This window comes from Danio aesculapii, chromosome 8 (genome assembly GCF_903798145.1).
Source record: "Danio aesculapii chromosome 8, fDanAes4.1, whole genome shotgun sequence".
Classification (NCBI taxonomy): Eukaryota; Metazoa; Chordata; class Actinopteri; order Cypriniformes; family Danionidae; genus Danio; species Danio aesculapii.
Window position 1 is genome coordinate 4193981 of NC_079442.1, and position 27124 is coordinate 4221104.

General features: G+C 36.4%; 1 protein-coding gene across 1 annotated transcript in view; it reads right to left on the reverse strand.

Annotated features, from left to right (window-relative positions):
• rhobtb2a (Rho related BTB domain containing 2a) overlaps nucleotides 1-26823 on the reverse strand; it is a 33420-nt gene extending 6597 nt beyond the window's left edge. The window contains exons 1-7 of the mRNA XM_056464356.1: nucleotides 26712-26823; nucleotides 17213-17414; nucleotides 16946-17049; nucleotides 15228-15413; nucleotides 10013-10965; nucleotides 4866-4984; nucleotides 2332-2482 (exon numbers count right to left, since the gene is read on the reverse strand). Of these exons, the coding sequence (XP_056320331.1) occupies nucleotides 2332-2482; nucleotides 4866-4984; nucleotides 10013-10965; nucleotides 15228-15413; nucleotides 16946-17049; nucleotides 17213-17414; nucleotides 26712-26773 (1777 nt within the window). The 5' untranslated portion in view covers nucleotides 26774-26823. The remainder of the gene's footprint in view (nucleotides 1-2331; nucleotides 2483-4865; nucleotides 4985-10012; nucleotides 10966-15227; nucleotides 15414-16945; nucleotides 17050-17212; nucleotides 17415-26711) is intronic.
• Between the last annotated feature and the right edge of the window lie 301 nt (nucleotides 26824-27124).

Genomic DNA, 27124 nt, shown 5'->3' on the forward strand with positions numbered 1-27124 from the left:
CCCCGATAGTCAGTTTGCAGACGAATGGTCTCCTCCTGAGCCAAACAAATGCCAGCATGCAGCTCTGTGATTGGCCAATATTATGAGTTTGCCTTTCGGTGATCATCTACACTTCCCTGTTGATGACCACTAAAGTTCTTCATCATGAAAACTTAAAACTGTATTTTTACATACCCAATATCTGCAGTCTATGAATTCAGAACCCCAAAAAACTCGGAAGATTGAAAATACGTCTATAAAAACCTGACTTAAAAAAATTCAGTTGTCTTAAATTTCAGATGTTTAATAATCAAGTTAAGAAATTCAAAACATTTTAATAGCTTAAAATCAGTTTTATTAACTTACAATTGTTAATAATTCAAATGAACACAATTCAAATTCAGATTGTTTTGGCATATTGTTAGCTCCATAAATACGCACATGCGGTGAACATTTTGAAATGAAAACTGGTTGCACGGCAACAATTTATGCACTCGCACATATGCTCCCAAATATATTTTGAGGCCGCATGGATACAATTTTGTGTGCAAATGCAACCAAAACAATCGCAATTTCGAGCCCTGCTATTTAAATTCAAGCAGGTTTGAGCATTTATCCAAAATCCAGGCACTTTTCTAACCTTGAAAACACTAGATTAAAAATCAAGCATTTTCCAGGATTTCCAGCACCCGTATGAACCCTGATTATAAAGCAGTCACTGGGAAATTATTCAAAACATTGCTTTGAAGATCGCTTGGAAAAAATGGAAAATTGTCAGTTTATAACATTACACTGCAAAAAATACTGTTCCACATAATCAATTTGTGTTAGGAAAACATGAAGGAAATAAGTTAACTTAATAGTTTTTGCAAATTTAAAAGGGCACATAGTTTACCCCTTTTTTATGATTTAATATTAATATTATGGTTCTTCTGAGTGTGCCAGTTTAGGTTCAGTTTAAAACACAATTCAGATTTTTTTATAATGTGTTAAAAAGTGTCATGTTGGGGGCGTGTCCACAGCTCGCTGGTTTAGGGGTGTGTTGCTTCACATGTAGATTAGTTTCAGCTTCCCGCCAACGTAACAAGGGGCGGGGCCATTAGCTCACCCGCTCTGCGTTTGCAACAGAGTCTGACAGGCAGACAGAGAAGGAACAGGAGTGAAAGGTTCAGCAATCAGTCGTACATGTACGACTCTGACACAGACCAAGCAGAGAGTACAAAGTCATTTGTGTCTTTGTACAGTTTTACAGCCAACTGTGTGCTAGTTTCAAGTGCCGAGCTTGTACACAGAAACTAATAACCACGCACACTGAATTAACTTTGACTGAGGCACCGGATGCGCCGCTCAAAGCCGCGACATGGCACACCAGACACTCTCTGTGGCGCGGCAGAGACATGAAGTGTCCGAATCGTCGCGCCACGCATTTTTGAATTCTAAACATAGGTTTCTGCAGCGGTCCGCGGCGCCCAGCCGTCGACTTGAGTGTACCCTGATAGAAACCGATGTTTAGAATTCTAAAACGCATGCTAGTTAAGATCACAGGGAGCTTCTGTGATCACGAGAAATGCAAACGGCTGAAGTATAAGGTAGACTCAATGAGAAGTACACATGTTTGCAAACCTACCTAAAGATACAACCAATGATTCCGATAATGTGGAGAATATTGCTCTTGTGTTGAGCCCAATGAGCCTTGCATCTAAAAATAGAGCTAGCGTGTTCCTTTAGTGATATCGCTTCGACTCACGCTGAAAATGGCGGACGTGAATCAACAAACTGAGGATATGATGATGCGCCTGTCAATCAATGTTGGTGGGCGGGAGGACCACTCTCCTACGTAAAGTTGCGGTCGATCTAAAAACCGCTCCAATTGGTCCACCGTTTTTTATGCTGTTAAATTGAAAAAAAAAAGCACTGGGTGTGTTTATATCACCCCAATATGACGGTCTATACACCATACATGCACATATGTCTGTCCAAACAGCTTGAAAAGTAGATTTTTTACCATAGGTGCCCTTTAAGTGGATTGAACATAAAACCATTAAGTTGTCCCTCAAAAAATATATTGTTCATAACATAAACTCAAAAAAAATGATGTTTGCTTATTTAAATGAGATGAAACAACACAATTATTGAGGTTTTTTGAGGGACAACTTAATTGTTTTATGTTCAATCTACTTAAATTTGTTAAAACAATTACATTGACTTAATTCCTTCATGCTGTCTCAACACAAATCAATAGTGTGGAACGCAGCATTTTTTACAGTGTATGAGCGCATTTTGGTAATCAGACTCAGACTGTGAATTATCACCTCAGCAAAAAATGGTGTGTGTGCAGGTTTATTTGCGTACCTGTCAGCGCGACCAGGTGAGGCAGACAGAGACGGTTTGCGAGTACAATGAGTTCCATGGCATCCAGATCCGGCCGAGAGCAGAAGCGTCCCGTATAGAGATACTCCAGCACAGCACGCATGCAGCTCCGCGTAGTGTTAGGAAACAGCACCTGACAAAACATGAAGGGGGATCAAATCTGTCATCTCTTAAAGCAACATGCAAGACTGATTTCATGGGAATCATCAAGTCTAAACCCAATGTGTGTACAAAAGTGAGCGGAAGGTGGAGGAGGCAGTGTTTTCCCCATATAGAAATCAGTTGTGATTCTTTTTCAAATATTTCCCAAATTATGTTTGACATATTTTTTCTTCTGGAGAAAGTCTTATTTATTTTACTTCGGCTAGAATAAAAGCAGTTTTAAGGTCAATATTATTAGCCCCCTTAAGCATAGTATTTTTTGATTGTCTGCATATATTTCCATATATCAGATTTCTATATGGGTCTACAGCAGGACTTGAGTCTCTTATTCAGAAGCATGGCAGAGTGAATGAAAAACTGCTCCATCAGCAACATGGGATCCTTTCCCTACATTTATCAACCAATCGAGCACTTTTCATGCAGGAAAAACTGGTTAAAGCAGATCCTTTGAAGCTACCAGCACAGAGTCCCAACCTAAACCTGAATGAGAATCCTTGACCACAAAGATAAAGCTAAGAAATCCACAACCTTCTTTATATTTATTTATTTAATTTTTGTTTGTTTGTTTTGTTTTTTGTATTTTACATTTACTTTTTGTCAAAATATTTATTATTTTTATGATTACACAGCAAAAAAGGTGTGAAATATGAGCTGAAAGGTTGATTTTTTGTACCAAATTATGCACAATTCTATTATGTATGCTTTGTCATAATATTTATTATTTTTATAATTTAACAGCAAAAAAGATGTAAAAAAAATATGAGTTAAGGGTGGTTTTGTATACTAAATTATGTACAGTTTTATTATAATGTTTGTTTTTTGTCATATTATTTATTATTTTAATGATTTCACAGCAAAAATGATGTAAAAAATGAGCTAAGGGCGGTTTTGTATGCTAAATAATGTACAGTTTTATTATATTGTTTGTTTTTAGTCATGATATTTATTATTTTTATGATTTCACAGCAGAAAATATGTAAAAAAAATATAAGCTAAGGGTGGTTTTGTATACTAAATAATGTACAGTTTTATTAGAATGTTTGTTTTTAGTCATAATATTTATTATTTTTATGATTTCACAGCAAAAAATATGTAAAAAATATGAGCTAAGGGTGGTTTTGTATACTAAATAATGTACAGTTTTATTAAAATGTTTGTTTTTAGTCATAATATTTATTATTTTTATGATTTCACAGCAGAAAATATGTAATAAATATAAGCTAAGGGTGGTTTTGTATACTAAATTATGTACAGTTTATTATAATGTTTGTTTTTTGTCATATTATTTATTATTTTAATGATTTCACAGCAGAAAAAGATGTAAAAAAGTATGAGCTAACTGTGGTTTGTATACTAAATTATGTAAAGTTTTATTATAATGTTTGTTTTTTTGTCAAAATATTTCTTATTTTAATGATTTCACAGCAAAAAATACGTGAAATATGAGCTGAAGGTGGATTTGTATACTAAACAATGTACAGTTATATTATAATGTTTGTTTTTTGTCATATTATTTATTATTTTTATGATTTCACAGCAAAAAAGATGTAAAAAAATATGAGCTAAGGGTAGTTTTGTATACTAAATAATGTACAGTTATATTAAAATGTTTGTTTTTTGTCAAAATAATTATTATTTTAATGATTTCACAGCAAAAAAGATGTAAAAAAATTAGCTAATGGTGGTTTTGTATACTAAATAATGTACATTTTTATTATGATGTTTGTTTTTTTGTCATATTATTTATTATTTTAATGATTTCACAGCAAAAAGATGTAAAAAGTATGAGCTAATGGTGGTTTTGTATACTAAATTATGTAGTTTTATTATAATGTTTGTTTTTTGTAAAAATATTTATTATTTTTATGATTTTACAGCAAAAAATACGTGAAATATGAGCTGAAGGTGGTTTTGTATACTAAATAATGTACAATTTTATTATAATGTTTGTTTTTTTTGTCATATTATTTATTATTTTAATGATTTCACAGCAAATAAGATGTAAAATATGAGCTGAAGGTGGATTTTTATACTAAATGATATACAGTTATACTCCAAGAACTTCTCTTTTTAATGAAATATTGTCAATTAGACAAGAGAACAAGTAATTTGGGTGCAACAATATTTGTTTGTATCAAATATGAAACAGAAGGTTTAATGGGGTTAAAAAACAATTTGGTTTACAGGTACTGTATGAATAGGATTTAAATCTAAAGAGGTCTCAGATATAAAGAAAAAAAATTGAATTACTATCAAAGACTATATTCCATAAGAATGCATATTAAATGAGGTGTGCTTTACAATGTAGATCAGAATTGTCAGTTTTAAAGTTGTGTGAAAGTTGAATACAGTACCTCTTTTGTACAGCTCTCCACGAACGGTCCACCAAACATGGCTGCCATCCAATCACAGCTTGAGATGAGAAGCGGTTTATGGGCCATGATGGTGCCATCATCTAACTTGAACACCACATCTGCAGCACATAACAGATGTCATTATTAATATTATTAATTATTAATTACAATTGTGATATCCATATTATACAAACACTCTCTGACCAATCAGTATATCGCTGAAGTCAAAATTATTAGTGCCCCTGTGAATTTTTTATTATATATTTTAAATATTTCCCAACTTTTGTTTAACAGACCAAGGATATTTTCACAGTACTTCCTAAAATAATTTACTATAAGTCTTATTTCTTTTAGTTTGGCTGGAAGTAACACAGTTATTCTATATTTTTAAACAATTTTAAGATCAATTTTATTAGAAATATGTGTTTTCCTATTTGCTACAGAACAATCCACTGTTATGCAAACTTGCCTAATTACCCTAATTAACCTAGTTAAGCCTTTAAATGTCACTTTAAGCTGAATACTAGTATCTTAAAAGGAATCAGTTATTAGAAATTAGTTATTAAAAGTGCTGTATGTAAGTGTTTGGCTCTTCTAAAGCATAAAAACACCATAATATGTTTGCGAAAAGTCTGTCTTTTTTTGTCCCTTTAACCCGCCCAACACCAGTTTAACTATTTATATTTCAACACCCCAAGTTGCCTTGGAGGAACACAGCATGTGTCAGTCATTCATTCATTTAGAAAGGCTCTCAAAGTGTGCATCCGCGACCGAAATGCAACCTCTGATGCATAGTAGCAGACTCCGAAAGAGACACAGATTCAGAGTTCCACATGAGGTGGTTATTAACTAGCAAATAATATAAATATTACAAGCGTAAACATTAGGTGAGCAGGTTACATTGCAACCCTGTGTCCTAACAACATGCTACATGACAAGATTTGCAGTGATAATCAATTTGACTGTTTGGACCAGACAAAACACGACAGAAATTTAAATACAGCCTTTCAGAAGCACAGAATAGTGCACTCACTGCACTCCAACAAATCGGTAATGTTTACAATCTAATTAATACATATTAAACCTATTTAACATTATTAAATATACATGCTGAATCACTGGTATGTGTTGGCTTGCACTGAGTCCCAGATCTAAAGTTCGATTTCATCAGAAAATCGAGACCAGAAAGTCTGCTGCTGCTTTCATTAGTATGGCAATAGATATCATGTAAAATGGCATTCAAACTCACATTATTAGCATTTAACACTGAATAAAGCACACGAGGTGTACCTGAGGTGATCACAGTTTATCCTGTTGTTCACCTGTGAGAAATAGAAGCCTAAAATATTAATTTCAGGTGTTGCTTAGGACAAAAACTCCTTTTAATATGGAAAATCATCCTTTTCTCACGTGTCGCTGCTTTTATTTACAACACGACTTAAATCAGTCTTAAACCAGCCTTTAGACTTGACAGTTATGCACACTGCTGTTGGATTCATCAATCTGGCAACCTGCGTTTACGTGTGTTTTGAACCAGGCTTGCAATACCTAGTTCAACCACTGGGTGTCAAACTTACATACTGCACCTTTAAATCGATCATGTTTAGAAATGTGTTGAAAAAAATCTCTCTATATTTCCCAAACAACACGTGGGAAATATTTTTAAAATAAATACAATTTCACAGAAGGTTAATAATTTTGGCTTCAGTTGTATATATTGATAACTTACTGTATTATATTTATTGTAGTATCTTATTAGTTCACTAAAACAAAAGGAAAAAGTTTCTGAAACAAACACAACTAAAACTACCACTATAGTTATGTTGGCATGGTTTAATCTGAAATATAAGACCGTATTCTCCAATTATTTGTGACAGTGGCTTAATATTATGTTCCACTAAAGCTCAATTATAGTGCTTCACTCGAGTATAAATAAATAGAAATGCTCCGTGTTTATGTTAGGAGAGGGAAAAGCTAGGTCAGCATTACAAGACAGCTTGATGTCCTCTAAACCCTGAGAGCGTTGAAAAGCCAGAACAGCACTGATTATGAAACCGAGTGCCAGCTGACAAAATAGGTGGGCTTGTTTTTCTCTATGGGGGTGAATAATTGAGCTGAAGTAAAGGGGAAAATAGCTTGAAGAGAAATTCTGGTTGAGTCCATATTAAAAATTGCTTTGGTTACGCGAAGTGGCGCTCTGCTAAAATGAACACTGCGCGCTATGTGTTTAGATACCAAAAAGGCAAACTTTAGCTTTTTAATATCCACCTGAAAGTATTATTGTACATGACACACACTCACACTACTTATTTAAAATGAGCTGAACATAATTCCTGAGGTTTTTTTTGGGACAACTTAATTATTTTATGTTTAATCCACTTCAATGTTAACTTAATCAATTTGTGTTGAGATAACAAGAAGCAATTGCGTGGAACCCAGCATTTTTACAGTGCAGGAAGGATGCGGTAGCATTTGCAAAAAATGTCAAAAGGGACAACAAAACTAGTCAACAGCTATGTTTGCATTCATATCATTTTTTATGCACATATTACATTAAAATAATATACCAAGATGCAAATACATTTAAAAAAAACTGCACAAATAAAACATATCCATATAACTGAGTAAAATAAACTTTTTATCTGATGTGAAAAAATGTGTATAAACTTGATGAGAGCACATTTAGTGAATAAATTCCAGCATGCGCATCAAAAAAGTCATGTGATTTTGTTTAAGAGATCATATGATAACAAAAATAAGTGCAATGGGACGACATTTATGGACAAACCAGTGGTAATGTTGTTTTGGTAATTACAGTATTAATTATGTTAGCCGAAGTCTGTAATCACAGTGGGTTATTATTATTACCTTCAGAACTATGTTGAGCGTTCATTGAGTTTCGTCTTTGTCTTCTAAAGGTTGATTTACATGTATACTTCTTTGTCAAGGGCACATGTGTGGTCCAGCGCAGCCTTAGCGCGGTCGCATAGCCCATGCCCTGGCTGACAGCGATGGTGACGTGCACCTATCAAAAAATTTAACTACACGTCATAGTGCAGCTTGGTATCGCTGACGAGCGTGGGCAGTTCTGAGAGCTAGAGCCTGATGGATTGATTGTTTACAAGTGTTGAGTCCCGTGAAGGAGCTCCAGATGAAAACTGTTTTGTGTTTAGCTTATGATTAAAGTTGTTGCACGTCTGCCGGTTCCCACCTCTGAATGAGCGAGTTTTAGCTAATTGTACATTAAGGTAGCGTTCAGAAAAAACAAAACACCCACGAAGAAACTCACTCAGGGGAACATAAAAACTTGCTGCCAGCTAGCGTTTTGGAAAGTGTTATTGCAGAGCAACACAAACAGCACGCAGAAGTATAAATGTACGACTACGTGCAAGGCTGGGGGGTCACGATGATCACTCGACGCAGAAGTATAATTAAGCTTTTATGTGCAAGTTATTCATTATATATGTAAAAAAGCCCACTGTGGCTTCTCCTACGGCAGTAGGGATGGGTACCGAAACTCGGTACTTTATCGGTATCGGTGGTACATTATAAATGACCGAAGTATATATAAGCTCTAATGTTACCGGTTCTGCTAACTGTACTGAAGAATTATTGCTGAATAAACATTACTTATAGTAACATAATTGAACTGACCAACCTTTTCTAATTTGCCATATTTGATATTCGTCTGCACAGTTGGCAATCACACATAAGAAATGTTCGTGTTTCTGGCGAGCGCGTCAAGTATAAAAGCCTTCACAGATCTCGGCTGTGCGCGCGCAGTCAGCGGAGGCTCGCGCTAAATGCAAACACATAGTTTGCAACACAGACTCACGCACACACAGATCGTAAGCTTGTGGAGTGAAGTAAACGAGTTGTATTTCCTGTGAGGACAGCATCAATGCCCGTTGCAACAAACGCAACAAGTTGTTTTCTTGTATAACAAAAAACATTTTTTGCTTTACAATTATTAGTTTCATTTTATTTTACGTTAATATCATAAATATCAATAACATACATTTTTATATCAATATTTCAGAAACCGCATTGGAATATGACCAGTATTGAATTTATGAAATTTTATTAAAAATCATATGAAACTTGGCTTTTTGAAATGTAAAATTTTGACATTTTTAAGTAAAACGACATTTTTATGTAAATTTTAAGTGTAAGTGGGTCTACCAGTGTTGGGCAAGCTACTTGAAAAATGTAGTGAGCTAAGCTATTAGCTACACTACTTAAAATAAAGCTTAACTACACTAAAAGCTATACCATGGGAAATGTAGCAAGCTAATCTAAAACCTACTTTGCAAAAGTAGCTAAGCTACATTTAAGCTATTTTTGCAATTTTCAGTTTTAAATCGAAGCAACTTAAATTATCAATCATATCTTAGTGATTACTAAAACTGTCAATGAATTATATGGGCAGAATTGTTTAGTTGTTTACTGTAAACAATATTGTACCAAACAGAAACAAATTATAGTATTTAACAGCAAAAACAAAAATAAAACCAGGTGCTACACATTTAAAATACTATAGTAATGTATAGTAAAGGGAAATATTTACGAATTAGCATTAAATTAAACTAACTTACATAAGGTGGCAGTAACGCACCAAAAAGTTAGTTGTTAACCATCGTAAAACAGGAAGAAGAAGAAATCGTCATTCTCGCCATCATATGGATTTACCTTCATCGGCTAGACACCGGACTCACAGCTCCGTGAATGTCGGTACTGTCACTTATTGAGCTGCGATCGGTAAATGTAGCTTGTGTGGAAGCTACTGCGCTACGTGAGTAAAAAAATAGCTTCGCTACTGAAAAGCTATTGGATTTATAAAGTATCGACGCTACCGTTACGCTATTGAGAAATGTAGTTAAGCTAGTAGCGACGCTACTGCCTAACACTGGGGTCTACATACTGTAGGGTGGTGTCATGAATTACAAAGGTTCTTGATGTGTATATTTAGTGGTTTAAAAAGTAATTGAATCTGCTGTTCGTGAAAGCGTGAAAACCCTGCATTTAGGTTACAGCAACAATTCTGAAAACCTAGCTTGTCCAACTTAATAAGCCACTAGTTGCTTGTTTGTATTACTAGACTATCCCTATTAACTACCAAGTCAACAATCAATTCACATGCCTCTTACCAGAGAAGGTCCCTTTGGCCAGACATTCTTTGACCCGATTGGTTCTTCTCACATGAAAGGCCTTGGTGATTTCCTGATTCATGAATGCCTCATCGTTCAGAATGTTAGCCACCATCATGCGCAGGTCAAACACTTCCAGCAGCTCAGCAATGTGAGCCACCTGCATTAGCTCCTTCTCCCGCTCGTCCAGTTTGCCTGTGTACAGGTACCGCAGCACTGATCTGAACGGACCAGGTTGCATTGAAGGGTCCATGTGCACAACAGTCATTTTTCTCGGATTGAAAGTCACAGGGTCATCCACCATTTCTTCTTGGATGCTAATGAAAGCACGACTCAATGCAGGAAGCAGACGACCACGACGATCGCCATCACCTTTTAAAGTTCCATCACTTGTACACGCACGCAAGTTTGCTCTATCTCCATCGTCACTGCTTTCACAAATGTCAAAACTAGCTGCGCGCATCAGCAAATCACGACCAGAAAGTGGGGGTCCTCTAGGTCGTTCACGTTCCCGTTCGGTCTCCTCAGTGCCCCGAGGTTCAGTCAAGAAGAGATCGTAGAACTTGGAAGAAGATGTGGCGAGGTAAATACGATGGGCGAAGATCCTCTGGCGTTCCTGGAGGACTAAGATCACATCTGCACACAGTGGATCTTCCAACAGACGGCTCGGATGCTCTTCTATGTTACTTGGAGGAGCAGGAACTGTTATAATGGGCGGAGGAGGTTTAGGTGGAAGGAAGGGGGCTTGCAGGAGTGGCCTTTGAACGTTTCGTAAATGTGACTTCCAGAACTGCAGATGACGACGGGAGATGAGGGCCGCACGAATGGCATTGTCAAAAACGTCCTTGACCCCAAACTGAGCAACTATGCTGGTCTCGTAATATGGGACACCTAGTTCTTTAGCCACCTCACGACCTTTCTCTGGTGCCAGTATTTCATTGGATTTAATGGGTCTGAAACAAAAAACAACATTGTGTCAGGGTACTAGTGCTTTAAAATTTTAATTCCATCTTGTTTACCACCCTTGTGTTATTCCAAATGTATGACTTACTTTCTTTAATAGCAAATAATGCCTCAGCAGACTCCAACAATGTCCCAACGCACCAACCTAGAAGTTTTTAGTGCATAGAGTGGGTGACTCTGGCCATAAGTCCACTTTCTTAGAGAGTAAGGATGCACAGAAATGAAAATTCTAGACCAAAACCAAAACTTCTGGATGCGCTTGGCAGATCTTGACCAATCTTTTATTGAATAATATACATTTTTAAAGCTTAAAAAGTTTATGCATAACCAGATAGACTACACCAAAATATTAAGCTACTTTGAAATTTGATTGCGGCGAATGCTCTACTGCTCTTGCGATTTGGTCAATGTAGGAAAAAAATGGCCTGTGTGTAGTGAATTGGAATTATTGGTAATAATGCGCAGTTTCTGCATCCGGTATGCAGTGTCTGAAGCTGAAGGGAGAGTGAAACCAGCACGTCTGGCAGTGCGGCACAGCATAACCTTTCTTCAGACATTTTTCTCTTTTGGACGAAAATCGAAAAATGCCATTTTCATCCCATCATTTTCTGCTATAAAAGATTTGTGTACCTAGCATTCTGTATCTAGTACTTGGTACTTTTTGTACCACCTCAGGTGATGTTCCAAGTGAGTCAAACTGTTAGTAAAGCATCTGAGATTGATTCGCACTGATTTGTCAGAGAGAATCGTCACTACCAGCATCATTGGATGTTCCATCACTGTAAATATGCCATACTGAGCAGTGCAAAAAGTGTCTTGAAACTCATCTGAACAAGCTAACTAAGGCCTTTAGGATTACTAGAAATCTACAGGCAGACAATTTTTATTTCTGCATAAAATGGAGGGCCAATGCCGGATATATGAATGTCCTTTAAGTGGTTTAATTTAAGGGTTTCCCTGCGGGGAGAAAATTCCAGAGGTAAGGGATTTCATTAAGAGCGTTGCAACAAACTTCTTAACTGTCACCCTTACCTAAGTGCCTTTTTCAAGCAATTCACAGTAGTTTCTGGCAACATATGACAATGGGCTTCGCGGTTGCTATAGGTACGTAAACAAATCACAACGAACCACGATCTGTGCCGTTTTCTTTCCCTTATCGAGTCGATCTCGTCATTACATATGGAGGACCTATAAAACTGGGCTGGAATCACGTAGAGCCTTTTGAAGCTGAACTGAAATGGCAATTTCATATGGATGCACTCCTTTGCAGATGCTGTGTATGTTATATTGTTCATTAAATGGTTCTATTAAACTATTTATCTATTTTTGTTTTACAATTCTGCAAGTCTTTTATCTAAAACATTTTTATTTGGATGAGAATGCTTGCATTTTGAGTGTCATTTGCTCAGTTGAGGGAGCTGTTTTGGACCCTTAGATTTATTAAGGGGAAATGATTACTAAGGACCTTGTAGCAACGGTTAAGGGAACAATTAGGTCATTAAGGGGAAATACTTAATGGCAGCCTTAAATTCCTTAAGTTGACTCTTCGGTTTTTGTTCTTGCAAGCCAAGATTTACTAAGGGTACTCTTAACCTTCAAACTAAGGGATTTTTTAGCTTAAGAACTTTCACGCATCCTGCCCAGATTTGCCCAGGCCTGTTCTTCAGGCTCCAAAAGTTGAAAATGCTCGCTGTAAAGGTAGTATAAAATAGTATCAAAATAGTATATGATTATTCCATACCACACTTGCACAACAAATGTATTCAGTATTGTTGCATAAAAAAGAAACTGAAATGCAAGTCATTATTTGCTTTAAAATCCTTCCCAAAGTTCAGAGTTCACCTAAACTTGAGCTTTGGACTGCAGCGAAATGCCAAACTTTTCTCATGAGCTTGCGTTTCCGCACTGGCACATTCGTATGCATATGAATGAAAGTCAATGAGGCCAAAGAGCAGTCTGACCATGCCCACCCGAAAGCTATAGGCAGATGAGTTTAATCAGGCTTTGAGTTAAACAGTGCAGAAAAATTGGATCTCAAGGGTCAGAATTGCCCAGCTCGGTGCTTTACTGCAGAATTGACAGGGTCAAAGCAGGGCAGGGTGATTTAATCGAGGCCATTTTCAGGCGCATTTTGACAATAAAACCAGTTCTATTAATCCTCTAGGACGTGCGTTTAGATCAGGCGGTGTCCAAGCTCGATCCTGGAGGCCGGTGTTCTGCTGAGTTTAGCTCCAACTTGCTACAACACATCTGCCAGGAAGTTTTTAGTATATCTAGTAAGAGCTTGATTAGCCTGTTCAGGTGTTTTTGATTAGGATTGGAGCCAATCTCTCCAGGACACTGGCCCTCCAGGACTGACTTTAGACACCCCTGTTTTAGATGGAGCAGAGTTTACTAAACAGACTCATAGTACACTGATAATCAAGGCAAAAAAAATGGTTTAAACTCGAATTTGGTTTAATCGGTCAACATCAAGACAAGCTTTCTGCAATAATTCCTCTTAATGTGTTGCTTCTCAATGAACTACAGCTGGAGTACATGTCACATATAAAATTACAAGATTAATTAACATGGTTTACCCCAAACTCACCTCAAAACTACAGTCAAGTGTGAAATGGATCAATCTGTGAGATGATGCCACAGTTATGTGTTTATTAGTCATGCTGAATCAAAGAAAGCAGTAACATCTTCTGTTTATTCAACAACCGCTAGTTTCCCCAGGGGATTTCCTGGGTTCCTTCATGTATATATGGACAGTTTCGTAGCCCTCTGTCCTTCAGAGGAGATTTACAATGCTTCCTTGAAAAGATGTACATGACGATCACAGATTTGCGATTTCAATTCGATTAATTGCCCAGACCTAGTTCAAAGGTTTACAACCAGGCTGTCCAGTCTTGCACACAGAGGACAACTTTTCTCCAGAGTTTAGCTCCAGTCCTGGTTAAACAAACCTAAAACTAATAAAGCTTTTCAGGATCATATGGATAACTCAATCCTAAATGGTCCACTTTGTTGCGTTGGCAGGTGTGTGTGTCTTTCTGTCCCTCTCTTTACATCTGCAGGCCCTGGCCTAGTTACGTAGACTAGTGTTTCTCAACCCTGTTCCTGAAGGCACACCAACAGTCCACATTTTCAACCTCTCTCTAATCAAACACACCTGAATCATCTTATCATAACATCAGAAGAGACTTCAAAACCTGAAATGAATGGGTTAGATAATGGAGACATCCAAAATATGTACTGTTGGTGTGCCTCCAGGAACAGGGTTGGGAAACACTGACGTAGACGACGTGCCCTGGGATTGGATGAAGTAACCCAGGACGTACTTTAAAAAAGGGAAAAATGGGCGTGGGGTGAGAGCGATTTTTTTGGTTGGCGTGTTATTTTGGGTTTGTGTGATATAAAATTATTCTTGTTGCTAAGTGTTATTGTTGACTGTGTTTCCCGTGTCGATGTATAAGTGTTGACTCCTTGTTGTATATCCATCCGTGTTTCTCCCTCCTATTATTTTGTTTATGGTTTGTTTGTTTGTTGATTGTAAACATTGAATATTGTACACGGTAAGAGGCAGTAGGGGTTGGACACCACACTTTTCGTTTCTGTAAATGTTTTCTCCTGGTTTTATAACTAGTTAGGGAGGTAGGGGTGGAGTTTGTATTTTTCTGTTAATAAATTAAGAGAAAGTACATTTCTGTTATTTTATTAGGTGTAGTTAGTTTTATTTGGGTGTTTAGTTAGTGTGTACGTTTATTATTTTTCTGTGGGTCCACTCCAAGGTAGTTGGCCTCACGTTTTTGGGGTGATAAAAAAGAAAAAGACAAAAAAAAAGATTTTATTTTTAATTTTATTTGTCTGGTGATCCTTTACATTGCGGCATTGTCCCTAGACCAGGGTTGTAACTACTTTTAGTTCTCACGTTTATATTGGCCGCCATCTTTATATAGAGAGAGTCCCATTTATCATTTCAGCTTCCAGAAATGATGCTCATGACCACCATTTTTCATCCCCTATTTACTCTTAATGCACACTTCAGCTGATTCTGCATTTCAGCTTTCAGCAAGCTTCTGCCCAGTAGCAAAGGTGGCATTACTGTAGATGGAAAGTGTGGACTCAAGCAAAACCTCAAGGGGTCAAGATGGGACTTGGCCAAATATTCAGGCAGATGTGTGTTCTGCTCAACTCTCCAGAACCCTGGCTCTCCGAAAGCAGGACTGGACACCTCTGTAAGTCACAGTTACTGTGGTTTTTTTACCTGGCCAGTGGGCGTCGAGCTCTGTTCACTGCCTCCAAGTCAGCGTAGCGCAGGTCGAGCTGGCAGCCCACTAAGATAACAGGAGCTCTGGGACAGAAATGCTTGATCTCAGGATACCACATCGTCCTTACATGGTGCAGTGAGTTTGGGTTTGCAATGGAGAAACACAACACCACCACATCAGACCTGTTAATAAACCAAAGATAACTCAATAACATATATAAAAAAAAACGATCAGATTGGTGGGTCACTTTTTACATCTGCAAAGCTTCTCATGGAAAGCAAATTTGAATCTTATACAGCTCCACAGGATGCCACAACTTTACATTTGTGGGAACTTAGCAAACAATACTCGTTATTCAATACTCGTAGATAATGTACTGCTTTGTCTAGTATCTACATATTCACAAAATCCATGACATGGAACAATTAGGAAAAAAAGGACAACATTAAAACTGAATAACGATAAACAATATGCTTGGTCATTTAAAAAAAAAGAGTATAAATATATTGGTAACACTTTAGTATAGGGACCATAACTTATTACTTGCCTATTAGCACAATATTGGCTGTTTATTAGTAATTAATAAGTATATATTCTGCATCACCTTATTCTGCATTCTAATCATCCTCAACCCAGCTATTATTTTAATAACTATTAAAGAGCAGCAAATTAGGAGTTTTTAAAGTCATAGTTAATAGCACACCTGACAACATTTGTTTTATGAAATTCCGGGAGACCGAGGGGTGGGGGGTTGTTTGTGTTTTGTTAGTAAATGTACCAGGACAGGGTTTCAGGTGGCGGTGGCGTTAAGATACGACCAAAGTTGACGATCAGGTGAGCGGGGCGGGATGTTGGGAAAAACCAAAAAGTTGAGGACCCGAGGCGTGGAATTACGGGAGTTTTCCGGGAGAAATAACAAAACGGGAGGGTGGCTGGAGATCGGTGTGAAATACAGGAGACTCCCGGGAAAAATGGGAGTGTTGGCAGGTAGGGTTAATGGTTTGTTAATAGCGAGAATTGTACCCTAAAATAAACTGACAAATATTTTTGATTTTGTATGAAGTATTTATAAGTAGTATAAAAGTATATTATCAATATATTTTGATAACACTTTACTATAGGGAGCAATTCTCACTATTATCTTACTAGTGGATTGATATTAACACAATGCTGGCTGTTTATTAGTAATTATTAAGTACATATTCTGCATGATCTTATTCTGCATCTTAATCCTAATCCCAACTATTATCTCAATAACTATTAAAGAGCAGCAAATTTAGAAGTTTTTAGGAGCATCATAACGTCATAGTTAATAATGTGTTAATAGCGTGGATTGTAGAACTAGAGTAATAATAATCCATGTTGCCCTGCCTGCATTCTTCAATGTAAGAATGATAAACAATATCCTTAGTAATTTATAAGGATTATCTATATATTGGTAACACTTTAGTATAGGGACCAATTCTCACTAATAACTAATGGCTTATTACTAGCCTATTAGCACAAAATTGGCTGTTTATTAGTAATTAATAAGTCCATATTCTGAATTATCTGATTCTGTGTCCCTAATCCTAAACCCAACAAATATCTCAATAATTATTAATGAGATTCAGAGTTTTTAGAGCTAAAACTCATCTGTTAATAGCGAGAATTGTACCCTGTGACAAATAGATTTGATCTAGAACGAAGCAGAGTAATAATAGCCCATGTTGACCTGCCATACGCAAATCTGCGGTCCTTGTGATGGTCCCCAAAGGTGTCCCAGAGACGTAAAGACACACTGACATCATCCACCACGTCCCTGGATCTTTCTAGAACCTGTCCGGAGAGACACACCTATCACATGCATGGAGATTTACCCGAGAAACTGCGTACAGCACATTTCCAATCAGATTATTGATTCATCAAATGCTTTTTCATCAACTTTTCTTTTATATAAGATCTGTGAATCAACAAGAAAATGATATCAGGCACTCCTCACCTCCTGGCAGACTCTGTACTGATCTATTGCCCAGACTGTGGGCACGTGTGTGGCAAGTAGTTGGTACTGTGTAAGCGTTGCATTGCAGGCCCGGGCACAGATTAACCGCGTCTTTCCAACTGCATTGTCCCCAACCACCACACACTTGATAGTCTCGACATTTGGCCTCTCATAGTCCATGTCAGAATCCATAAAACGGTGCCTTTTACACACACAAAAAAACACACACACAAAAAAAACATCAGCTGACGCAAATAAACGAAATAAACCTGGCAACTCACTAGTTTTTCAGTTAAATAAATACATTTGACTGTTTGGTGTTTATTGTTTGATACCTGTAGAAAAATAAAGATTAATGTTTGTACAAAAATGATTCATGTAAAAAAAAATTATGTGTTTTTTTAAAGGATTTTATAAACTTAATTTAAATAGAATTTATTTTTTTTGCATTATTAAAAAGCACAAGTTTCACTGAATAATAGTAACTTATAATACAGTGTGGATCACTAGGATAAATAAGTACATTTTACTTAAAATCAGGTTTGATTCACTTAAAATTACAAGTTGAAAACTGATGAATTGAATTGATGTTGCTTGAAATGCAAGCTGAGAACATGCAAAGTGTAATAGGACAAACTCGAATAAAATGAGTTTGAAATACTCAAAAGGCTAATGCAAATGGTTGCCTCAATTTTTTTAAGTAAAATGTACACAGTATTTTTTTTCACTGTACACTGTTAAAAATGATATGAAAAAAAGACAACAAATGTTTTTTTTTAATGTTCCTTATTTTAATAAATGAACACGTTTAGCTTAATATATTTTGTCAGTTTGACTAATGTAAGTTGAGATGACTAGAAAATTTCTTTTGATTCAACAAAAACTATTTAAAGCAGTACTATTTTTATTTTTTATTTTTACACTGCATACTATTCATTGCAATTTGCAACTTTTACATTTAATAGCTAATTTACCAGCCTGATCTCACGAGAAAACGTAAGTATTTTATGTTTTGTCAGTTTAGTGGCTAATTCGTACGAATTCGTACGAGTTCATTCGTACGAAATTATACGATTTTAAAAAGGAGGCGTGGCACCTAACCCCACCCCTAAACCCAACCGCCATTGGGGGATGAGCTAATCGTACGAAAATGTACGAATTAGATCGTACGAATTCATACGAATTAGCCACTAAATCAAAAAGTTACGAATTGCCGTGAGATTGTGTTGAATTTACATATAATTACACGCATACTCATTCATTCATTCAATCATTTTCTTCTCAGCTTAGTCTTTTTATTAAAAGGGGTAAGAAGTCGCCACAGCAGAATTAGCCGCCAACTTATCCAGCATATGTTTTACGCAGCTTCCAGCTGCAACCCATCTCTGGGAAACACCCATACACTCTCACTCACACACATACACCACAGACAATTTAGCCTAGCCAATTCACCAATAGCGCATGTCTTTGGACAGGAAACCGGAGCACCTAGAGAAAACCCACACGAAGACGGGGAGAATATGCGAACTCCACACAGAAATGCCAACTGGTCCAGGGATTCGAACCAGCAACCTTCTTGCTGTGAGGTGCCACCCCAAGCATGTTCAATCTACATGATAAATGAATTACTCTGCTTCTCATAATTGATTAATCCAGAACTGTTGAATTTATGTACATTATTTAAACAAGTACATTATAAGTTGCTGTAATTAAATTACTTGAAAATGAAAAGTAATCCCTTACTTTACCTTTCTGCAGGAATATAATCTAATTACAGTAACTTGTTACTTTGTAGCTAATTGCACTCAAAACTGCTTTTAAGTGCCGTGTCTTAAATGTAATGTAATGTAATGTAATGTGTGTTTATATAGTGCATTTATCGTGTATGTCCATACACCCAAAGCACTTCATGGGTGGGAGTTGCTCCACGCCACCACCAGTGTGCAGCATCCACTTGGATGATGCGACGGCAGCCACAAGAAAACGGTGCCAGTGCGCTCACCACACACCAGGTATAAAGGGGGAGTGGAGAGACCTTTCCGGAAAAGTACTGGCAATTTTCTGGAAAGGTCAGTATGTGTGAACAGGCCCTTTTCGAAAATACTGGTAAATTCGTTCTGGCTATTTTCCGGAAAGAGAAGTTGTAACATTACCGGTAATTTGCCGGAATGCTCCGCTCTGTGAACGCGGAAGGAAGATTGCTGGAAAGAGCGCATTCACGTCTAGAACGTACTGACGTGAGACATCTACTTTAGCCAATCAGAACACTCATTCGCATCCACGCTGTTTATCAAGATATAAGCCTTTTAATATTTTTTCCAGACACATTTAGCTGCTAGGTGTTGGTCAGATAACGTTTCTATGTTCTCCCTTGAATGCCAACTGTGTAAATAATGATTGATAAGATGCTTATGATAAACTGTTTGTTTACCTTCAAGCTCTGCCTCCTTCAGTTGCTTGACACGTCGCATGTGCACGTGATGCAGTCACTGAGCGCCAGCACACACACATATTATGTACATCTCGACATGCGAACGTGTTCCTCTATAGATTTTTATCGAAGTTGTTCACAACACTTATCCATTCACAGAGTTTGTAATGTAGTCAAATTTTTACAAATACAAGCCCAGCCGTTTAGAGGTCATTTCTGGTTTATGATGTCAGAATTTAGCGGTATTTTGGAATAGATGTGTGAATGGTCTTTTCTGGAATAATACTTCAGCCTCCTTGCCTGTGTGAACAGTGCTTTTTTACACTTACCAGTAAAGTCGTTTCAGAAATTTTCCAGTATCACTGTGAGAAATGGGCTAGTGATAGAACCAATGCGGTGGATGGGGATGATTGGGAGATCATGGCAGGTAAGGGCCAATGGAGGGAATTTGACCAGGACACCAGGATTACACCTCTACTCTTTACGAGAAGTGCCATGGGATTTTTAATAACCTCAGGAGCTTGGTTTAACATCTCATCCGAAAGACGGTGCTCACTGACAGTATGGTGTCCCCTTGAACTCACACAGACTGCAGGTTGAGCGCCCCCTGCTGGCCTCACTAACACCTCTTCCAACAGCAACCTAGTTTTCTCATGTGGTCTCTCATCCAGGTACTGACCAGGCTCAGCCCTGCTTAGCTTCAGTGAGTAACCAGTCTTGGTCTGCAAATGTCTACCGCAAAACCAGTCTATGGTTGTGGCAAATGTCACTGAATCAAATAAACAGATGACGTTAAAAAAACCATATATAGCAGAATGTAATTTTTTTTTAATCTGATGCCACTGCTGTCATGGGAAATTCTCAGGAACTCATCTTAACCTCTTCCAGTGGAGCGTGTGAAAGTGATCTCTGTAAAAGCCTGGCACTCCAAACAGTCTTGATTCAGCACGTTGAGCAATCAGAGACTGGCAACATGTGAAATCAATAAAGGAACTACCCTCCTGTTGTATCCACGCTGCTCTTCTGTACTGACTCCAGTGGCATCTAATGTGGCCTTTTAAATGATCTGCCCATTCACTTGACTGCACTGAGAGCTCCCGCTCCCTTAAGTGAGCTTCAATTCAACTGTGCAGTCATTTTAGGACCATTTTCAACTTCTGCGAAAATGCATTAAACACTTTCAGGAACTCAAATAAGCCTAAGTGCTTTAAAAAGCATCAAGTATAGTGAGTTTGGGGTGTCTTTTTTAGTTTTGTCTTCCACAAAGAAAAGAAAGTTTGAATGTAGCTAGGAGGAAAACAAAATCATCCTTATATGTGTGTGTATGTGTTTGTAATACAATGAAATACAAGTTCGTATGTAGTACTATGAATGATTCTATGCAAGTGTCAACCTTGCCATGAAAAAAAGCAAAACCTTTACTAGGTTTGTATTTTACAGCACTCTAAAAATACTCAAAAATGTCTCTGTCAGTGTTTTCAAGCAATTATATTCGATTTACCAAAGTGCCAATTTCACATCTGTCAAATCTTTAATGGAGAGGAGTCACATCCATAACCAAGCTTTATCCTCATAAATGAAAAAATATAAAATAAAATAAAATCAATCATGTTTGTTCTATAGAGAGCCGACTCTTATTCCTTTGATTAGCATTATTTATTTTGGGTTGTGCAGTTTAATTCACAGAATTTCTACAAAGTACACTACCTGACTAAAGTCTTGTGGTCGATCCCAGTTGTAAGAGCAAGAAATAATAACTTGACTTCTAGTTGATCATTTGGAAAAGTTGCAGAAGGTAGAATTTTACTGATGAATCATCTGTTGAGCAGCATCATAATCATCACTAATACTGGAGAAGACCTACTGGAACCCGCATGGACCTAAGATTTATACAGATATCATTCAAGTTTGGTGAAGGAAAAGTCATGGTTTGGGGTTACATTCAGTATGGGGGCGTGCGAGAGATCTGCAGAGTGGATGGCAACATCAACAGCCTGAGGTATTAAGACATTTGTGCTGCCCATTACATTACAAACCACAGGAGAGGGCAAATTCTTCAGCAGGATAGAGCTCCTTCTCATACTTCTCCACATCAAAGTTCCTGAAAGCAAATAAGGTCAAGCTGCTCCAGGATTGGCCAGCCCAGTCACCAGACATGAACATTATTGAGCTTGTCTGGGGTAAGATGAAGGAGGAGACGTTGACGATGAATCCAAAGAATCTTGATGAACTCTGGGAGTCCTGCAAGAACGCTTTCTTTGGCATTCCAGATGACTTTATTAATCAGTGATTTGAGTCATGTCAGAGATGTATGGATGCAGTCCTCCAAGCTCATGATGGAGTCAGACACAATATTCATTCTGTTTCCACTGTAGCATGACCACATATTCTATACTGGACATTATTTCTGTTAAGTGACAAGAATTTTGTCTAAGCAAAGTCAGACCTTACTGTCCTAATTAAATCATTAAAAATCAAGGCATGATCATATTTTATTTTGATAAAATAAGCGTAATCTAGAGGCCTTTGCCTTATAAGCCACCTCTTATACCAAATGATCAACTAGAAGTCAAGTTATTATTAGTTGTTCCTAAAACTTGGATAAGCGACAAGACTTTTGTCAGGTAGAGTATGTATACTGTAAACTTGCAGACTTTATCGATCTCATTTATAACGCATGTTTATTTCCCTCATTTAAAATATAAAAAATGTTCACAGATTGATATTTTTCTGATCCCGTAACTCTGTGGTTAGTTGTTTTGTAAAATATAAACACGTTTCAATATAATGTTAACATACTTTCTGTGTGAATTGATGTTTTAAGTTTTCACATCCATAACGCTGTAATTGCTCAATTACAAGTTTGACTATAGCTAGGAGGAAAAATTCATTTTTTTACGTGTGTGTGTGAATTTTTAAACTATATCGTAAGTTCCGGTGAGTGAAAGGATATTTGATTAAGCCCATGTCGTCAGAGAATGGGTAACATCACTAGAAATAATAATAATAATAATAATAATAATAATAATAATAATAATAATAATAATAATAATAATTTAAAAACTGAAGGGTTACCAGCTGGTGAATCACAAAAACACATGAACAGATGGGGTCAGATGTGGCCATTGTTATTTTTTCTCTCATATTTGTTCTGTAGCAGATGTGTTTCATTGAACTAGTAGTGCAAAGTAGAATACTTTAAAACACAGTTTTAATTAAATTGAAAAATTTTCTGTAATTGTTGCATTGGTAACACTTTATTTTAATGTAACTTAGTTGTATTTGGGTCAGAGATCAAATTGGGTTTTCAAGCTTTAGGATGTTAATATATTTGCTTTTTTCCATTATATATATATCTATCTATATATATATATATATATATATATATATATATATATATATATATATATATATATATATATACACACACACAGTTGAAGTCACAATTTTGAGCCCCCCTTTGAATTTTATTTCTTTTTTTAATATTTCCCATATAATGTTGAACAGAGCAAGGAAATTTTCACTGTATGTCTAATAATATTTTTTCTTCTGGAAAAAGTCTTATTTGTTTTATTTTGGCTAGAATAAAAGCAGTTTTAAATTTTTTAAAAAACATTTTAAAGGTCAAAATATATATTTCACACTAAAATTGTTTAGTAGTTTAAGTACCAACAAATCTTGATCTTGTCAGGCATGTTTTCAGAAATATTATGTGATTATTGGTTTTGTTTCTGAGACTTGCATATGCATCCATCTTTGTTGTATATCATTGCAGCCCAGATTGTGCTGAATGAAATGAAATTACATGATAGCCAAGGGTATTGATTATTATTTTTATTTATTATTTTTTATTCTAAAACCTTAACTTCAGAAAAGCCTGAACTAATCTTGAACTTTATTAATCAACTATTATGACTTGAACTGTTTTTTCTATAAGTAAAATCTACTGCCTGACAAAAAAGTATAAAATAATGCAGAAATAAAGCAACCAAGATGAAATAATCACAAATGTCACAGCATATCCAGAAGATTAAGCGTAACTTTAAAACCTTAATGCGCTGACACTATCCTGCAAACCACTAAAGGTTTCACACATTTGTCATATGCTGAAAGTAGATCACTTATTCTTTTAAATATTCAATAGCACAGATAAAAGTAAGTATGATGTTTCATTTTTAAAGTCAACATGTTCATGCAATTTGCAGAACCTTCAAAATGTAGATTATTTTACCCCAAAAGAAAGATCAAACAAAAAGCCTATGTTTTAGTACTAACCTAAGTTATTTCGCATAAGATGTTTACATGTAGTCCACAAGAGAGAATAATAGTTGAATTGATAAAAACAGCTTCGTTTTAAACAAAAAAGTTTACATACACTTGATTCTTAATACTGTGTTGTCAAACAATGCAGTGATTAAGATCCAGGGGTTGAAAACACTTGAATATGACGATCAGGGTAATTTAACTTATTTTGTCTTCTGGGAAACATGCTAAATACAGTATATTCTGTAGCTTCTGAAGTGCAGTATTAAATAAAAACTAAAATATATTTAGGCAAAATAAGAAAAAAAATTACACTTTTTTAAACTGTTCAAAAGTTTTCACCCCTGACTCCTATTGCATCTCCTTCTGGAGCCTCAGAATTCAAACCCTTTGTAAAAGCTACATGTGAGTTCAGCTGTAATAAAATAATTAACTTTTTTTCCAGATTCTGCAAGATGTAAACTTTTGACAAATGTCATAAATGCTAAAATGAATGACAATGGAACCTATTCAGACACAAAAAAGAGAATATTTCTCTTTGACTCAAACAAGATATCAGTAATATGTATATTTGCATGCTACTAACAGTAAACTAAATCTTAACACTAAAACTATAACTGCTGTTAATTAATATTGTGCCTTGCTAATTTGCACACAACATCAACTTTATTTCATTGTATCATTCTGAATAGCATAGTTTGTCTGCTTGTTTTCCTCCACTTCAATATCTTTAACATTGTTATCATCTATTTTGTAATCAATATCAGCTAAAGCTTCCGTTTCAACCTTCTTACACTGCTTTTACTTAGAGTTTTGGTTTTGACTGTAGTCCAATTATCTAAAAAAGTCTTATATTAAGAAGCATTTTTAGACAGGTTAAAAATATTGTTTTGTTTTCAGAAATAAGTCAGAATTGTATGAGTTTTTTCTTAAAACAAGCTAAATAATGTTGTTATTTGGTTTGAAATAAGATTCAACACAATCTAACGGCAATTCGTAACTTTTTGATTTTGTGGCTAATTCGTATGAATTCGTAAGATCTAATTCGTACAATTCAGAACGATTTGCTCATCACCCTCATCACGGTTGGGTTTAGGGGTAGGGTTAGGGGTACGAATTAGCCACTAAACTGACAAAATATCAAATACTTACGTTTGCTCATGAGATCAGGCTGAATTACTTACCCCACTGGCACATTATTTGGCTGGTTTTAATGAAAAAATCACTTAATTTTGACTTACTATTTCTGAAAATAAAACAATAATGCTTCTTGATTTAAGAGTTTTAAGACTAGGAACATGAAAAAATGTCTAAGAAAAGCATTATTGCAGACTAATTTATTCCTCATAAAATCATATGGTCAGCGTGGGTCTACTTTACAGTATTATATAGTGTACACAGCATACATATCAATCCATGCAGCCTGCCCATAATTGATGATTGCAATAATGGCCATGCCATAATCACTATGCTTTAGTCAGGAGTCTACATATAATCAATATGTAGTCATTATGGATTTATTAATCCATCACTCAGTGTTAACAGATAAAGTTATCAAGTTAGATACACAATCACGTGACTGAAATATTGATTCGGTCACGAGCACTTAATCAAAAATCCACTAGGCTAGCTTCAGCTTCAATGCCTACATCACAGCGAACATACTTAACGCGGAATTCTCGTATAAATTAAGCCACGATTACATAGGCTACACAAAAATAAGATTATTCAAACGAACACATATAATATAAGGTTATATAACAAACATAACAGGAGTATTTTTACCTCGTGTCTTGAAAATGGAGGTGGCAAAGCAGCAGTCTTTTGGTTTCCAAGGAAACGCGACCTACTACTGTTCCTCCTCAGCTAGGCTACTGGACAGCAATCCTACTTATGCAGTCATATTAATATTCCATATTCTGAAAACACTGCACTGACGAGAAATATATAAAGTAAATAACTGGAATAGCAAGCGTAACACCGAGTAAAATGTCTGCTTATATCAAAATATTGAGCGTAAAAGGAGCATCTTTAAACAACTCCGTCCGAAAACACACCGTCAGTGTCCCAAAGCCTATTCATCGCACTCAAAACTAAAAGCGTTACGCCTTTCTAGCAAACATAGCCTATGTCCTAATGATTTTAACCCCACTTTAATGATTTAAGAAGGTAAATATAATCATGTCTAACATATAATCACGTCTAACATGTCTGACTATTTCTAGTCATGAAATATGCCATAGGAATATTATAGGCTAGAATTATAATGGGTGGGATAAAAAAAAAAATGTTATTGAAATATCATCAAATTAGTGTGATTAATTAATGAAGTCTTATACGAAATATAATATCATATATTTCACTTTACAATCGAACTGAATTTAAGAAAACATGACTGTGAGGTGGACAAACTGGCTACCTGAAACCATAACACAAATTACATAATTTGGTTTTGAACACTCGAACGATGAGCAAGGCTATTCCCGTTTACAATCACTAGTCTGAGGGATGAACGACCAATTTGAACAGCCATTAAATCAGAATTTCTTTGATAACTCTGACTAAGAGGATAAAATCGATATGGTTAACCGTGGTGTGGTTATACCTGCATTTTCTGAATGAAATAAAGTGCTCATTCACTGCCTCAGCCTTACTACTGGCTATTACGTAACTGCATATGTCTCCTTGAGAAAATAACACTTTACATGTCGTCTTTATAAATACCAGTGACTTCATATCCTCATAAAGCAGTAAGTAAATAGAGCCACACACACACGTACACGCACAGGCTGCGGCTGCTCTTACCGCATCACAGGGAAGTGCTGCATCGGCTCGGCCGATTCGGGGAAGCGACAGAAGAAATGCATCGGATGTGGCTGGAGGCTGAGGTAAACTGAGACTAAACTTCATTTTCGGATCAAGAAGATACGGCTTAGAATCGCTGCCACCAGCCAACCCTTCTACGCGAGAAATGTGAATGTGGTTCGCCATCGGATGTAATGCTGGCTGTCAGGCAGCGGCGCCGGACAGACTGATGCTGCCTCAGTTTACCGTACCAGCTCTACAATACAGGCACAGCAAGCCCAGCACTGCCCATTCACTGCACACACACACAAACACACACTCAGCAGTACTGTCCATTCACTGACTAACATAATGTAAACACATATTGAAAAAATGATACTTATTATTATTCATTTTCTTTTCAGCGTAGTCCC